Below are 15108 nucleotides of genomic sequence, written 5' to 3' on the forward strand. Positions count from 1 at the left end.
TGGTCTGGAATGAATGAATGTTCACAGTGAATTTTGACGACCTCCATCTTAAAACAACACAAGTGCAATGGTCCACCTCCCTACATTTACCACCAAGATCCAGATCAATATTTAAATATTTAACTGAGAAAAACCTGTTGAGACTTTTAATAACTGCCTTTTAAATGTCAAGGGTTAATCGCTGCAGGATCTGTAGCAAAATAAAGGTTCCTCTAATGAGCTGAATAGCTATATTACTCCAGTTTTTACTTCTCAATATATCATGGTCCTAATATTATGGTATAATATGTATTTATAACAAATGCAAACATCTACTAAATATTAACTTTATTCCACTTAAAATTGATTGGTCTGCTGGACAAAATGTTATTTAACCCGGATCATGTAAAAGTTATAAGCAAGATGAAATTCATAACTTTTCTCCCAATCAGCCTGCTAGTTAAGTGAAAGCTTTGTAACAAATTAAATTTCATTGGACGGGTAATAATCGACTTGCTAAGGGTTTAGGGATTCTCAATTTAAGTAGTAATCAGTAGCTTTTTAAATATATATTGATCTGACCATGAAACAAGCACACAAATTGTAGGATGTAGTATATCAGGATGCAAGTAGTATAGGCGATCCCCAGATCAAGGGGAGCTGCATTTCTAGAAAATGGTCCTTAATGCATTTTTCCATAACGTAGAAAACTTGTGTTTGTTTACTTTTTTCATATATAGTTTGTAAGAGCGAATTTTCATTAAGCATGCCAGATTTGTTGGTAGTGATTTACGAATTCCTTAAGTGTAAATTCCAATTTCCAAAACTGCAGTAACGTGGGCACTGCCTGTACATAGTTATGGTCTATAAGGCTCTGGCAAGTTACAAATTTAGGCTTGGTTTTCTTATAATTGCATGTTCTGAGGTTCAGTGAAAAGCTTTTTGGTTGGTGTGCTATTCAATTAAATCAGATCATACTCGACACAAGCAGAATCCGGCTATACACAGGTACAACAGGTACTCTGTCATCAGACTTCCGACCACTTCTCCCATAAAGTTAGGGTACTGTCTGATTCACCTCTATCCCATTGTGGATATTGGATTTTGTCTCTCGAGCTGGTGTACTACAATGCTGAGAACTACATTCTGCATTCAGTATCTTGCTCTTTGCTTTACCTATTGTACTTTAGTTCGGCTTGATAATATTTATCTCTTGTGGCGGATCAGACCACTCCTTGGGTCAGCCCCCTCGTTACGTGACGGACAGGCGAAAGGGGTTAAAAGCCAGACCAAGGGAAGGCGTTCCTCATCCCTAGGAGAACTACGCTGTGGGCAGGAGCTCACAGCCTAATAAAATAATCTTACTAAACACTGCCTGGCGTCTTGCCTTTTCTCTGGCCTCCGCCAGGCCACTACATTGGTGACCTCGACGGACATCACACGTAGTGATGTCAAACGATAATGTGCAACCCGGTCCTGCCGACCTCGTGCAACCCGGTCCTGCCGCCCTCGGTCCTGCCGACCTCGAGGCCGTCTCCCTCAAACTCCCGACCCTGTGGACCGAAGAGCCTGAGGTCTGGTTTCAGCAGGCAGAGGCACAGTTTGCTGTGCGAGGGGTAACCGTCGACTTGACGAAGTACTTTTATGTCGTCGGCGCCCTGGACCAGGCGACAGCAAGGCGAGTAAAGCCTTACCTTAATGACCCCCCCGCGGATGACAAATATAAGGGCCTTAAAGAACTCCTTATCAGGAGGTTCGGCCTCAGCGACGCCGAGAGGGCAACTCGCGTTATGAGCCAAGGGGGGCTCGGGGACCGACGGCCGTCGGCCCTTCTGGAGGACATGCTCGCCCTTATGGGCAACCACCCGCCCTGTTTCTTATTCAAGCAGGCCTACCTGCGGCAGCTCCCGGTCGACCTCCGTTCTCAGCTCGCTGAGGACCCCTTCACCGACACGCAGCGGCTGGGCGAGCGCGCTGATCAAATCTGGATGTCCCGTCGGGAGGACCTGGAAGCCCTAGCCGTCTTTTCCGCGGCGTCGGAAGGCCAACAGCAAGCTGGGGCCGCCGTCGACCCCGTTTCAGGGTGACCCCCGCGGCGAAATCCGGCCGCCATCGGGCACCCCGGTGCCGGCACGCCCTTCTCGCACGGCCCGCCGACAATTCAGCCAGACGCCACCAGAGGTCGCTGGTGGTCGGCCCAAGCAGCACCACCTCCAATACCGCTGGAGACCACCGGAGGTCGCTGGTGGGCATCCCAGTCTGCACCACCACCGGACACCAGCAAAGGCGGCTGGTGCTATTATCACCGTCGTTGGGGACCGAACGCCAAGCAATGTCGCCTACCCTGTGCCTTTCCGGGAAACGCGAGGGCCGGCCGTCAGTGATCCCTTCGGTGGCCGGCCAGATCCATCGTGTGTTCGCCCGGGATCGCCGCACCGGGGGTCGGTTCCTCGTCGACACTGGAGCAGAGGTGAGCGTCCTACCTCCTTCCACCGCCGATATCCATACGGGCAAACGCGGCCCCCTCCTCACTGCGGCGAACGGTAGCCCCATCAACACTTACGGGGTCTGCCAGCTCGCCCTTAACTTCGGCGACAGCTGGTTCACGTGGCGGTTCATCATTGCCGATGTTTCCCAGACGCTGCTGGGCGCTGACTTCCTGCGAGCGCATTCCATGCTCGTGGATGTCAGGCGGCAGCGCCTGGTGCACTCCAGCACGCTGAGGCCGGTCTCCCCCAACGTCGGACACCTGTCGTCCGTGGATGCGACGTACGCGCGCATCCTGGCGGACTTCCCGGACATTGTGGAAACCCACTTCTCCTCCTCCGCTCCCAAGCACGGGGTGCAACATCACATCCCCACCACCGGACCACCCGTGCACGCCCGAGCGCGGCGTCTCGCTCCAGACAAGCTCCGTCTAGCTCGAGAGGAGTTTCGTCAGATGGAGTCAATGGGCATCGTGCGCCCTTCCGATAGCCCGTGGGCGTCACCACTCCACTTGGTCCCCAAGGCGGACGGGGGTTGGCGACCGTGCGGGGACTATCGGCGCTTAAATGACGCGACCGTTCCCGACAGGTACCCGGTTCCGCACATCCAGGACTTTAATGCCCACCTGGCCGGAGCATCCGTGTTCTCCAAGGTGGACCTTGTGCGTGGATATAATCAAATCCCGGTCCACCCGATGACATCCCCAAGACTGCCATCATCACCCCGTTCGGCCTATTCGAGTTCCTACGGATGCCGTTCGGGTTGAAGAACGCCGCAAGGAGGTCGAGTGGGACGACGAAGCAGGAGCGGCCTTTGAGCAGGCTAAGGAGGCCCTAGCCAGGGCCACGATGCTCGTCCATCCTAAGGAGGATGCCCCAACCGCCCTGACCGTGGACGCTTCTGAGGTGGCGGTCGGTGCGGTGCTAGAGCAGCACATCGACGGGTGTTGGCGGCCACTCGCCTTCTTTAGCAGGCACCTCAGCGGGGCCCAACGGCATTACAGCGCGTTCGACCGGGAGCTCCTCGCCCTCTACCTCGCGGTACGCCACTTTCGGTACTTCCTAGAGGGGAGACCCTTCACCGCGTTCACAGACCACAAGCCACTCACCTTTGCGTTCGCCAAGGTTTCGGATCCGTGGTCTGCGCGGCAACAGAGACAATTGGCTTATGTGTCGGAATACACCACCTCAATTCGGTTCGTGGAGGGAAAAAACAACAGGGTGGCCGACGCCCTGTCTAGACCCGCGATCCACGCCGTCCTACAAATGGCCGGGGGGATCGACTATTCCGCCCTAGCAGCCGCACAGCTGGGGGACGAGGAGATGGCCGCCTATCGTACAGCCGTGTCCGGCCTGCAGCTGGAGGACATTGTCTGTGGCCCCGGGGATACAACACTGTTGTGCGACACCTCCACTGGCCTGCCGCGGCCCATCGTCCCTGTCGTCTGGCGTCGCAGGGTATTCGAGGTGCTCCACGGGCTGTCTCACCCCTCCATTCGGGCGACGGTGGCCCTTGTATCCTCCCGTTTCATGTGGCACGGGCTGCGTAAGCAGGTCGCACACTGGGCACGCACCTGCATCCCGTGCCAAACTTCAAAAATCCAGCGACACGTGCGTGCGCCTCTGCAAGAGTTTCGTGTCCCTCGGCAGCGCTTCGACCATATCATATCATATCATATCATATCATATATATACAGCCGGAAACAGGCCTTTTCGGCCCTCCAAGTCCGTGCCGCCCAGTGATCCCCGTACATTAACACTATCCTACACCCACTAGGGACAATTTTTACATTTACCCAGCCAATACATTCATGTGGACATCGTAGGGCCGCTGCCGCCATCCCGGGGCATGACCCACCTCTTCACTGTGGTAGATCGCTTCACGCGGTGGCCGGAGGCAATTCCGCTGGCAGACACCTCGACGGCCACCTGCGCGCGGGCCTTGGCGGCGCACTGGATCGCCCGGTTCGGGGTGCCACTGGACATTACATCCGACCGGGGGCCACAGTTCACTTCGGAACTGTGGTCGGCCATGGCAAGACTCTTGGGTGTCAGCCTACACCACACTACGGCGTACCATCCACAGTCGAACGGGTTGGTGGAACGCTTTCACCGCCAGCTGAAAGCTGCCCTGAAGACTCGGCTCACGGGCCCAGACTGGGTGGACGCCCTGCCGTGGGTTTTGCTGGGGATCCGCACCGCACCCAAGGAGGACTTGGCCTCCTCCTCCGCCGAGTTGGTGTACGGGGCCCCCTTGACGGTTCCCGGGGAGTTCATCCCACCAGCGCAGGGTCGAGTGGAGCAGCCTTCTGACGCCCTGCAACGTCTTCGGCACTCGGTGGGCAGGCTGGCACCTGTGCCCACGTCACGTCATGGGACATTCCAGCCACACGTCCCTGCCGCTCTGGAGGACTGCCAGTTTGTGTTCCTGCGCAGGGACGCACACCGATCACTTCTCCAGCGGCCGTACGAGGGCCCCTTCCGGGTCCTGCAACACGGCTCGGCCACATTCGTTCTGGACATGGGGGGTCGCAGAGAGACTGTTTCGGTCGCACGGCTGAAGCCGGCACACGTGGACATTGATCGGCCGGTGCCGGTTGCACAGCCCCGCCCGCGCGGTCGCCCCCCGTCCAAGCTACCCCCTCCAGTGTCTGCTACGACCCCTCCACCTGTCGGTCAGTCGCCGGTCCCTGCGCCGGTCATAGTGCGCACCCGGGCTGGTCGCCTCGTGCGCCCTCCTGTCCGTTTTGTACCTCCGGTTCTTGGGGGGGGTCCTGTGGCGGATCAGACCACTCCTTGGGTCAGCCCCCTCGTTACGTGATGGACAGGCGAAAGGGGTTAAAAGCCAGACCAAGGGAAGGCGTTCCTCATCCCTAGGAGAACTACGCTGTGGGCAGGAGCTCACAGCCTAATAAAATAATCTTACTAAACACTGCCTGGCGTCTTGCCTTTTCTCTGGCCTCCGCCAGGCCACTACACTCTCGTATTATCTGATTTGATTGATAGCAAGCAAAACAAAGCTTTGTACACGTGACAATAACAAACCTAAACCTAGAGAAAAGAAAAAATATTAGAGTGCAGAATATAGTTTCCAGCATTGTCACATTACAGTTCCAGAGAAAATGTCAAGTGTCCACAATGAGGTAGGTTGGAAGATCTGGACCACAAGCTTTGGGAAGGCTAAGCAAAAATGCACCAGCCACATAAATACCACAGAGCGAGGAAGGGGTTGTGTATCCTGCAGCAAATGACTCACTTCCTGCCATCCTAAATCTTTACCAACATAAATCAGGAATATGGAATATTCTTTCACGGTGAAGACTGACGCAAAACTCTTATTCAGTTTATCCACCATTTCTTTGTACCCCATTATTATTTTCCAGCAGTCCAACATCTACTTTTTGGTATCCTCTTTTTACATTGTTCGCTAGCTTACCCTCATTTTCATCTTTTCTCCCCTTATTGCTTTTCTAGTTGTCTTCTGTTGGTTTTTAAATGCTTCCCAATCCTATAGCTCCCATTCATCATTGCAATATTATATGCCTTTTCTTCTGCTTTTATGCTATTGTTGACCTCCTTTGACAGCCACAGTGGCCTCATTCTCCCCTTGGTATATTTCTTCCGCTTTGGAATGAAAAGAACTTGCATCTTCCGAAATATTCCTAAAAGCTCCTGCCATTTCTGCTCCACCACCATTCCTGCTGGGATCCCCTGTCAATCAAATTTAGCCAGCTTCATCCTCATGCCTCTGTAGTTCCTTACTCAATGGTAATACCGATACATCAAATTTCAGTGTCTCCCTCTCAAACTGCAGGGATGAATTATATCCTATTATGATCACTACCTCCTAGGGGTTCTTTCACCTCAGGCTCCCGAATCAAGTATTTTCATTGCACAACACCAAATCCAGTATTGTCTTTTCTCTAGTGGCATCAACCACAAGCTGCTCTTAGAAGCCATCTCATAGGAATTAACCTGATCCAGTAGGATCCAGTACCAACCTGATTTTCCCAGTCTACTTGCATATTGAAATCCCCCTTGAGCACTGTAAAATCATCTATCCCACATGGATTTTCTGTGTATGCCATCTTGGAGAAACTACAAAAAGGAGGCAAATTTAAAGAGGATATCCGAAAGTTCCAACCAGCTGATTGAATCAAACTTTGGCATGGTCAAAAAAGGCCCTGTGTTACAGTTGGTGTTGCTCCCTTTATTTCTTTTGATTGCTGTGTGGTGAAGATCCATGCCTCTAGATGGACAGAATACGCACTGTGATACAGGATGCAACCAACCATTTGAAGGAAGCAGTTAAGGAGGATCCTAACAGTGGCTTTCCCTTTGATGGACAACAACAAGACCCCTCTGTAGTTATCACTGAAATAATTGACTCCAGTCTTGACGATGCTCACAATTACAACATCCCCAGTGTTCACAAATGCAGTTGTGGATTTGTAACTGAAATATTTCACCATTGACTTTCAGGTTTGTAAGCAGGGATTCTCCATAACACAAAAGCCTTAGATATGGGTTTCTTGACTTTTTGGTGTCAAGAATGATTGCAAGGCTTCTGAATGGACTGCCATGAGATGAAGTCAACAGCAATCATGTCAAGGACATTGTTGTTGTTATGGAGGTCTTTCTCATGGGTATTCCACAATGTCTTTGATGAGTTCATTCCTGTTCCTGCCTTAGCAGCTTACCAATAATCACAAATGAAGGTTCTCGAGTGCTGAAAAATCCATCTGCAACCACATAACCTAATTCCCAATTCCAAAGACATGCAGAATTGTAGGTTAATTGACTTCTGTAAATTGCTCCCAGTGTGTATGATACAAAAGTGCGATAACACAGAATTAGTGTACAGGTGATCAATAGTTGGCTTGAACTCGGTTAGCCAAAGGGCTGGTTTCCATGATGTGTCTCTAAACTACCCCACCAGAATAAGAGGTGGAATCACCTGGACTACTCTGACTGAATCCTCCAGACCTCTAACCCCAAGGACAAAGGCAGCAAGCACAAGGGAACACCACCACTTGCAAAGTCCTCTTCAAGACATACACCCTTCTGACTGACTTTACAGAACTCAGAACAGATGAAAAAGACTGCAGCAATTCAAGAAGTGGCTCATACTGCCAATTTTCCCCCACAAAATCTTTAAAAATGAACTAACAATCATAAAAAGATACCTGATAGAAGACCATGCAACTCTGACTATGAATCATGTAAAAACAGGCATTTTCTGAGTCATTACAAAAAGGATTGAAGAATGTTATTTTTTCAGAAATTCATAGAAGAAACCAAATATTGATTGAACTTAAGGCTCACTACTCACTTGCAATTCGAAATATTAAAATATTGTGGTCATTATACATCACTCCACATCCCCATTCCTTCCATTTCTATAAAAGCTACCCACCCGGTATGGAATGATTTCCATAAACATCCAGGACCTATGTTATAAAAATGACCTTACTTCCCGTGTATGTGCCTCATTTAATGGTTTTTCAGTGAAGGACATCAGAGATCTTGCTCTCCTTACAGGTGGATGTCAATGCGTAATAACAGAAAAACTAGGAAAAACATTTCTCTCCCTTGACAGTCACTCTAAAGCAAATCATGGCAATATGTTTACAGACTCATCTATTCAAACAGGGCACATTTGATTATATGATTTAATGTTGCACTAACAAAATGCCAAATTCATAATTTGCATACATATATGATGCAGTACTTAGAAAAAATATTAATTCATCTTAAGGAAAATATAATTAATCTTACTTGCATAAATCTGTTGAGTCTTGCGTTCCTAAGGAGTACAATATTGAACTAATTCTACTGTTGGCATCAGCCACACCTGAAAAGAAAAATCATGTAGTTCTTCAATAAAGATATATCAGGAACTTATCAGAAAATGCAGACAGCTCAACAAGTCTATTCGTGTGCTGAACTTCCAATCCACATTTCCATGAAACCAATTTAAATCTTATTTCCTTTCCCAATTTTACACCGCTCAATGGACACTTCCTCCACCCGAAAAATCAATGGCATTTCATGTTCAAGAGACTATTTAACAACTAGCACCATAAATATTCTTAAAATACCAAAAATGCCTCATACACAATGCAGCAAGTTTCTCATGAATTAGTTGCAATTAATTATGTCGAACTGAATCAATATCAATGTAACATTGGGCATGATCAGGCTACAGGGTAACCTGCGGCTCTTGCTGGTGAGCACTGCATATGTCAATGGTTTCCAGACTGCAGTGTGTGTGCATTTTACAGCATGGAAATTATAGAACATGCTGTGGAGGCCACATGTCCATGAGCATTCTGTAATATACGGAATTGAAATAATTCATATTTGGCTCCTCAGCTTTAAGCCAGCCAGAAATGGCACACTCTGTGCACCCCCATTCATTTGACTAAAAAATTGAGTTCGCTTTTGTGAAAAAGATTATGTACATTAAATGGAATTATTAACACGGGACAACCCCTTCTGACTGCACAGGTTGCCACAAGAATATTCAAACATGCCAGGGACCAAAAATATACTTTTGCTATCTTTGCCAAACATGGGTTACTTTTCTTTACAGAAAGGCTGCACCAGCAAGATCACCAAGGCACTACGAACAAATAACAATGGGCAGTGTGATCTGGTTCAACAAATTAGGAATTACTTTATCTCTAAACAAATTAAGCAGAAACAATGAACTTTGTAGTAGTTCCTGCTCCCATTTTCTCACTAATGACTTGCTCCACAGGAATAATTTAAATGCAATGAAAAGATATATAAAGATGTGAAAATGAACAAATGTTTTAACAATATAATCTGCATATGTAATTGCCTTACATTCCATAACATCACAAAAAAAGAGATACTTACTTTTATGTGATTTTGTCAATCTGTCAACTTTGACAGCTGCATCCTTTATTCTGTTATTATATTCTAGGAGAAAGGTTTTCTCGTGCTCGAAGAAATCATCAACATCCTAAAAATATTTAAAACTTAGTTTAAACAGAATATGGAAATAAAACATTAGTTGCTGAAACAAGAGCATCAGAGACCCAGGTTCAATCCTCACTGTGGGTGCTGTCTGTGCAGAATTTGCACATGCTCCCTGTGACCATGTGGGTTTTCTCTAGGTGCTCCGGTTTCATCCCAGTGCTCCAGTTTCCTCCCACATTCCAAAGATGTGCAGGTTTGTAGGTTAATTGGCCTCCGTAAATTGCCCTTAGTGTGTAGGGAGTAGCTGTGAAACTGGAATAACATAGGACTAGTGTGAATGGATGATCAATTGTCGGCACGAACTCGGTGGGCCAAATAGTCCGTTTCCATGCTGTATCTCTGCACTAGACATTCCAAAAGCTGCATGTTTTCATGGTTCTGTACACAATTCTGTATTCACAGGCTCAAATCGTTAACTCGTCAAAGCCAAATTCTGCCATTTTTATTAAGGTAACATGATCCACCCAAAAAAAATTTTTTTTTAAGCCATAATCGTTCTAATGCTGTATGTAAATACATATATCATGTGAAATTTACAGACTAATAGTTTTCATTAATATTTCTAGATATCAAGAACAATCTGTATTGTGAGAATGTCATTAACAAAACGAGGACTGCTGTACACCAAATGGTACAATAATCCAGGAAGGAGTAGAAAGGATAATCAGAAGTTTGGTCAAAAAAGTTGGTGGAAGGGGATTGCAACATGGAAAGGTTTACAGAAGAACAAGGAAGACAACAACTGAAAATCTTTAGACAAACGTATCCATTTACTTGTGACTGAAGTCAGAGGAATGTAGACTTTGGAAGATAAAATAAAGCTTCAGAATAGGTCAAAAACTAATTGTGACATATTTGTGTAAAGATTTTATGTCTCACATGTTGGGTATACACTGATGAGCGAAAAAATTATGACCACCTTCCTAATATGCTGTTGGTCCTCCGTATGCCGCCAAAACAGCGCTGGCCCACCGAGGCATGGACTCTACAAGACCCCTGAAGGTGTCCTGAGGTATCCAACACCAAAACATTAGCAGCAGATCCTTCAAGTCCTGTAAGTTTGGAGGTGGAGCTGCCGTGGATCGGACTTGTCGATCCAGGACATCCCACAGGTGCTCAATCGGATTGAGATCTGGAGAATTTGGAGGCCAGGGCAACACCGTGAACACTTCATTATGTTCCTCAAACCATTCCCGAACAATGTGTGCAGTGTCGCAGGGTGCATTATCCTGCTGAAAGAGGCCATTGCCATTAGGGAATACCATTGCCATGAAGGGGCATACCTGGTCTGCAACGATGACACGTGTCAAATTGACATCCACATGAATGGATTTCACCCAGGATTTCCCAGCAGAACATTGCCCAGAGCATCACACACCCTCCACCAGCATGTCGTCTTCCCACAGTGCATCCTGGTGCCATCACTTGCCCAGGTAAACGGTGCACACGTACACGGCTATCCACGTGATCCAAAGGAAAACGGGACTAATCGGACCAGGCGACCTTCTTCCACTGCTCCAAGGTCCAGTTCCGACGCTCACGTGCCCAATGTAGGTGCTTTCGACGGTGGACAGGGGTCATCATGGGCACTCTGACCGGTCTGTGGCTACGCAGCCCCATACGCAGCAGGGTGCGATGCACTGTGTATTGTGACACATTCCTCCCGTGACCACCATTAAAATTTTCTGTGACTTGTGTCACAGTAGACCTTCTGTCGGTTCGGACCAGACGGGATAGCCTTCGTTGCCCTCGCGCATCGATGTGCCTTGGGCGCCCAACACCCTGTCGCAGGTTTGTGGTTTGTCCCTCCTCGGACCACTGTCGGTAGGTACTCACCACTGCTGACTAGGTACACCCCACAAGTCTTGCCGTTTCAGAGATGCTCTGACCCAGTTGTGTGGCCATAACAATTTGGCCCTTGTCAAAGTCAATCAGTTCTTTACACGTGTCCATTTCTCCCTTGACAGGTGCCATTATAACAAGATAATCAATGTTATTCACTTCACCTGTCAGTGGTCATAATGTTTTAGCTCATAAGGGGTTGAATTAATAGGTGAGCAGGAGTAAACACCAGGACGGAATACAGATGTCAAGATTTGAACAAGTTAGGATTTTCTGGAAGCCAGAGAGGACTTTGTTAGAATAATCATTTGTAAATAAGGGCATCAGGAGCTCCAAAACACCGAGCAGCTGAAGAAGGTTAGAAAATGAAGATAAACAAATATGTTTTTAGTTATAGCTCAGCAATTAGTAGAATCTAGAGAAACCAATAACACAACTATTAAATTAATACATGTTCAAAAGAACAGAAATATTGTTTAATTAACTGATTTTACAAGTAAATTTAGAAATGTTTGTCTAACTCAGGTTTACAATTTTTCAACCTATTAGTCAAACCTTGATGTAGCTAAATTCTCTCTCCTGCCTTTTTGCTAGTCTATTGCAGTGTGTCTTCTTTATAAGCAGCAGCTACCTCACAGATAAAAATCTTCAATACGTCCACTAAAAAAGAGATAACAGATCTAAAGCAATCTTATGGTTAAAAACCAATAGCCATTGCACTAACAGAGAAAGGTTAGGATATAATTTAATTGAATAATGTCAAAATATTTATACTCATCCATAAAATTGCAATAGTTTTGTGTTTAAATATATTTTCGAACTCGTACATTAAAATATTTTTCGCCTTTGTAATTAAACCCCAATTAAGCAGAAAATTCCATTAAAAAATGACATGAATTGATACTTCTAAAAAATATTTAAAGAAAATTAGACACTAACAAATGCCTAGCCTTCAGGCTGGTAGATATGATACAAACTAGAAGCCAATTATCACCTTCACATTTAACTGTTCATCTTTGGGGTTTTTTTGTAGAAAGAAAGCTCACAAACATCTGTACTTCCTCTACATCACTAGATTGAGATTTGGCATGTCGCCGAATACTCCATCGCTTCTACAAATGTAAAGAGCATTCTGAATGACTGCATCAAAACCTAATTCAGTAATTTGAACACATAAGAATGAAGTAGGTTTCAGAAACCATCACTGATATTGACTTTCCCTACTGAAAGAATCCAGAGGAAACGCAACCTCAAGAAAGCATCTAATATCAAAGGCCCACATTACCCTGGCTATGCTCTCATCTCATTCCTACCATTGGGAAGTATGTACCAAGTACCAGAATGTCTGAGACCCATTACCTTCAGATTGAAGCTTTTGAACTCATCCTGCACAACCCCAACTACAATCACACCTCAGTACTGAACTACTATGGACTTTGCACTACCAAGGTTGCAATGTGTACTTCGGCTTGGACTATTACGGTCTGGTGTATGTAGAATATCTGATAATCTATTGTATATTTATTTTTTGTGTTGTTGTTTTCACTAAGCTTATAAAGCTTCAACAAGTAGGACCTTCATTTTTCTGATCCTGGTGCATTTGGCAATTACATACGTTTGCAATTGGATATTATGAGTATGCAGTATTATACATGAGTGCATTCTTTACAAAACGAAAACCATATTATAATTGCACATCTTTTTTTTGAAATTTGACAAAATTCTATTATTAAGGTTAAAAATGGGCCACTAATTTAAGTGCTATAATTTAGAAAATAGCAAGCAGTAAGTTCAGCAATACAATTCTCTCACTGGTACATATTTATTGCAAAAACTACCTGATTTTGAGTCCCAGGTGACATGTAAAGTAGATAACTCAATCCACATAAATCTCTAGCTAGTGGAAGGTATTAGTACATCAAAGGAAGTTGGTGGTTCCCTTCCAGCCATCTCCTCTGCTAAAATCATCTAAAAAAATTCCCTAACAGCTTTCTAATATCTTGTTGCTTCTCTCCCTATCAGTTGTGCCCTGAAATCAACATCGGGCTCTTGTAATCAACAGTTGGCAATTTCTCGACCCAAAGCTCCACTTTACCTCCATGGATGCTGCATGTCCCACCGAGTTCCTCCAGCAGTTTGTTTTTTGCTCTAAGATATTATTCTGCACTCTTTTCTGAGAGTCTCCACCAAGCACATTATCAAAAAGCTAAATTGACAATTATTAGAAACAAGACCATGTTCTGAGTACATTAAACCCACGTTAAAATGGACCATGGAGGGGTCAGTTATTGCCAATTGTCCGCTATAACAGAGTAAGATATTGTAGGAACTTGCAGAAAATTACTGGGGTTAGTTTCTTAAAAAGAACCAGTAACAAGCAGCTTGAGAACTCAAGGTTTCAATTGTAAGAACCTAGACAGAACTGTGAACAATGAACTATAGATAAAGAAATGTGTTTTTTAGCAGTGCGGTCTGTGTGAAAGTTGTTAGTTGAATGTCCTTTTGAGTGTCTTTTGTCTGTTAGTTATGTTCAATATTTAGTCTTTTAGTTGCAACTCCATAGGTTCTTTGTTTTGTTAGTTATATGTTCAGATTTTAGTTAAGGTCTACAGATATTTTAATACGAATAGCATTAAACGTTTAATCGCTACTACTGGACATGGCAAATCATTGAGAATTCAGTGATCCTACCGTTATTATCATTGTATGTAGATGAAACAAAGAACTGCAGATGATGGTTAATACACAAAAGGACACAAAGTGCTGGAGTAATTCAGTGGGTCAGGCAGCATCTCTGGAGAACATGAACAGGTGATGTTGGGATCCTTTTTCAGACTGATTCAGTTTGCTGAGTTGCTCCAGCACTGTGTGGTTTCACCTTAAAACTAGGCGCTGCTGCTACAAACAAACACTTGGTGCAGGGGAGGAAGCCACATGGTGATTGAGCACGTCCTGTCGGTGGCAGCGGGCTGAAGAAAGCCCCAGGAGCTATAATGTGAACCGCAACAACAGCCTTATCAACTGAACCTTGCGGTGGGTGGCTTCGGAAGCCAAAGCTGTAAGTGGAGGTGCAAACTGGGAGTGGGGTCAGCAGGTCTGTCCGCTATATCCAAAATCCGTTATAAAGGTAGACAGACACAAAATGGTGGAGTAACTCAGCGGGTCAGGCAGCATCTTTGGAAAAAAAGGATGATGTCGTTTCGGGTCGGAACCCTTCTTCAGACTGAAAGTAGAGGGGAGGGAACTGCAGGGAGGAAAAGGCCAGAACAAATTACCAGGGAAGGATGGAACCTATAATGGCCCATTGTTGGCTGTGGATGTCGTGATAATGAAGAGATACAAAGATGCGAACAGAGAACCTAGTAGGACGACTAGGGTGGGGGAAAACAGGTAAAGTCGGGGTTACTTGACATTAAAGAAATCAACATTCATACCGCTGGGTTGGAAGCTGCCCAAGCAAAATACGAGGTGCTGATCCTCCAATTTGCATGTGGCCTCACTCTGGCAGGGGAGGCAGCTCAGGACAGAAAGGCCAGTATGGGAATGGGAAGGGGAGTTAAAATGCTTGCCAACCAGGAGATCACATAGGCCAAAGCAGACTGGGCGCAAGTGTGCAGTGAAACAATCGCCCAGTGTTTCGCCGATATATAGGAGCCCACACCGAAAACAACGGAAACAGTCAGTCAGGTTGGAGGAGGTGCAAGTGAACCATTGCCTCACCTGATAAGATTGTCAGGACCCCTGGATGGAGTTGAAGGAGGAGGTATAAGGACAGGTGTTGCATCTCCTGTGG

General features: G+C 46.0%; 1 protein-coding gene across 4 annotated transcripts in view; it reads right to left on the minus strand.

The window, feature by feature from the left end:
• Window positions 1–15108, minus strand: part of snx6 (sorting nexin 6) — a 50103-nt gene that overhangs the window by 15580 nt on the left and 19415 nt on the right. For all 4 annotated transcript variants that reach the window (XM_078406537.1, XM_078406536.1, XM_078406538.1 and 1 more), the window contains 2 exons: window positions 9351–9456; window positions 8244–8319 (listed from right to left, as the gene is read on the minus strand). In XM_078406537.1, the coding sequence (XP_078262663.1) occupies window positions 8244–8319; window positions 9351–9456 (182 nt within the window). The remainder of the gene's footprint in view (window positions 1–8243; window positions 8320–9350; window positions 9457–15108) is intronic.

This window comes from Rhinoraja longicauda, chromosome 10, assembly GCF_053455715.1.
Source record: "Rhinoraja longicauda isolate Sanriku21f chromosome 10, sRhiLon1.1, whole genome shotgun sequence".
In the NCBI taxonomy this organism is placed as follows: Eukaryota; Metazoa; Chordata; class Chondrichthyes; order Rajiformes; family Arhynchobatidae; genus Rhinoraja; species Rhinoraja longicauda.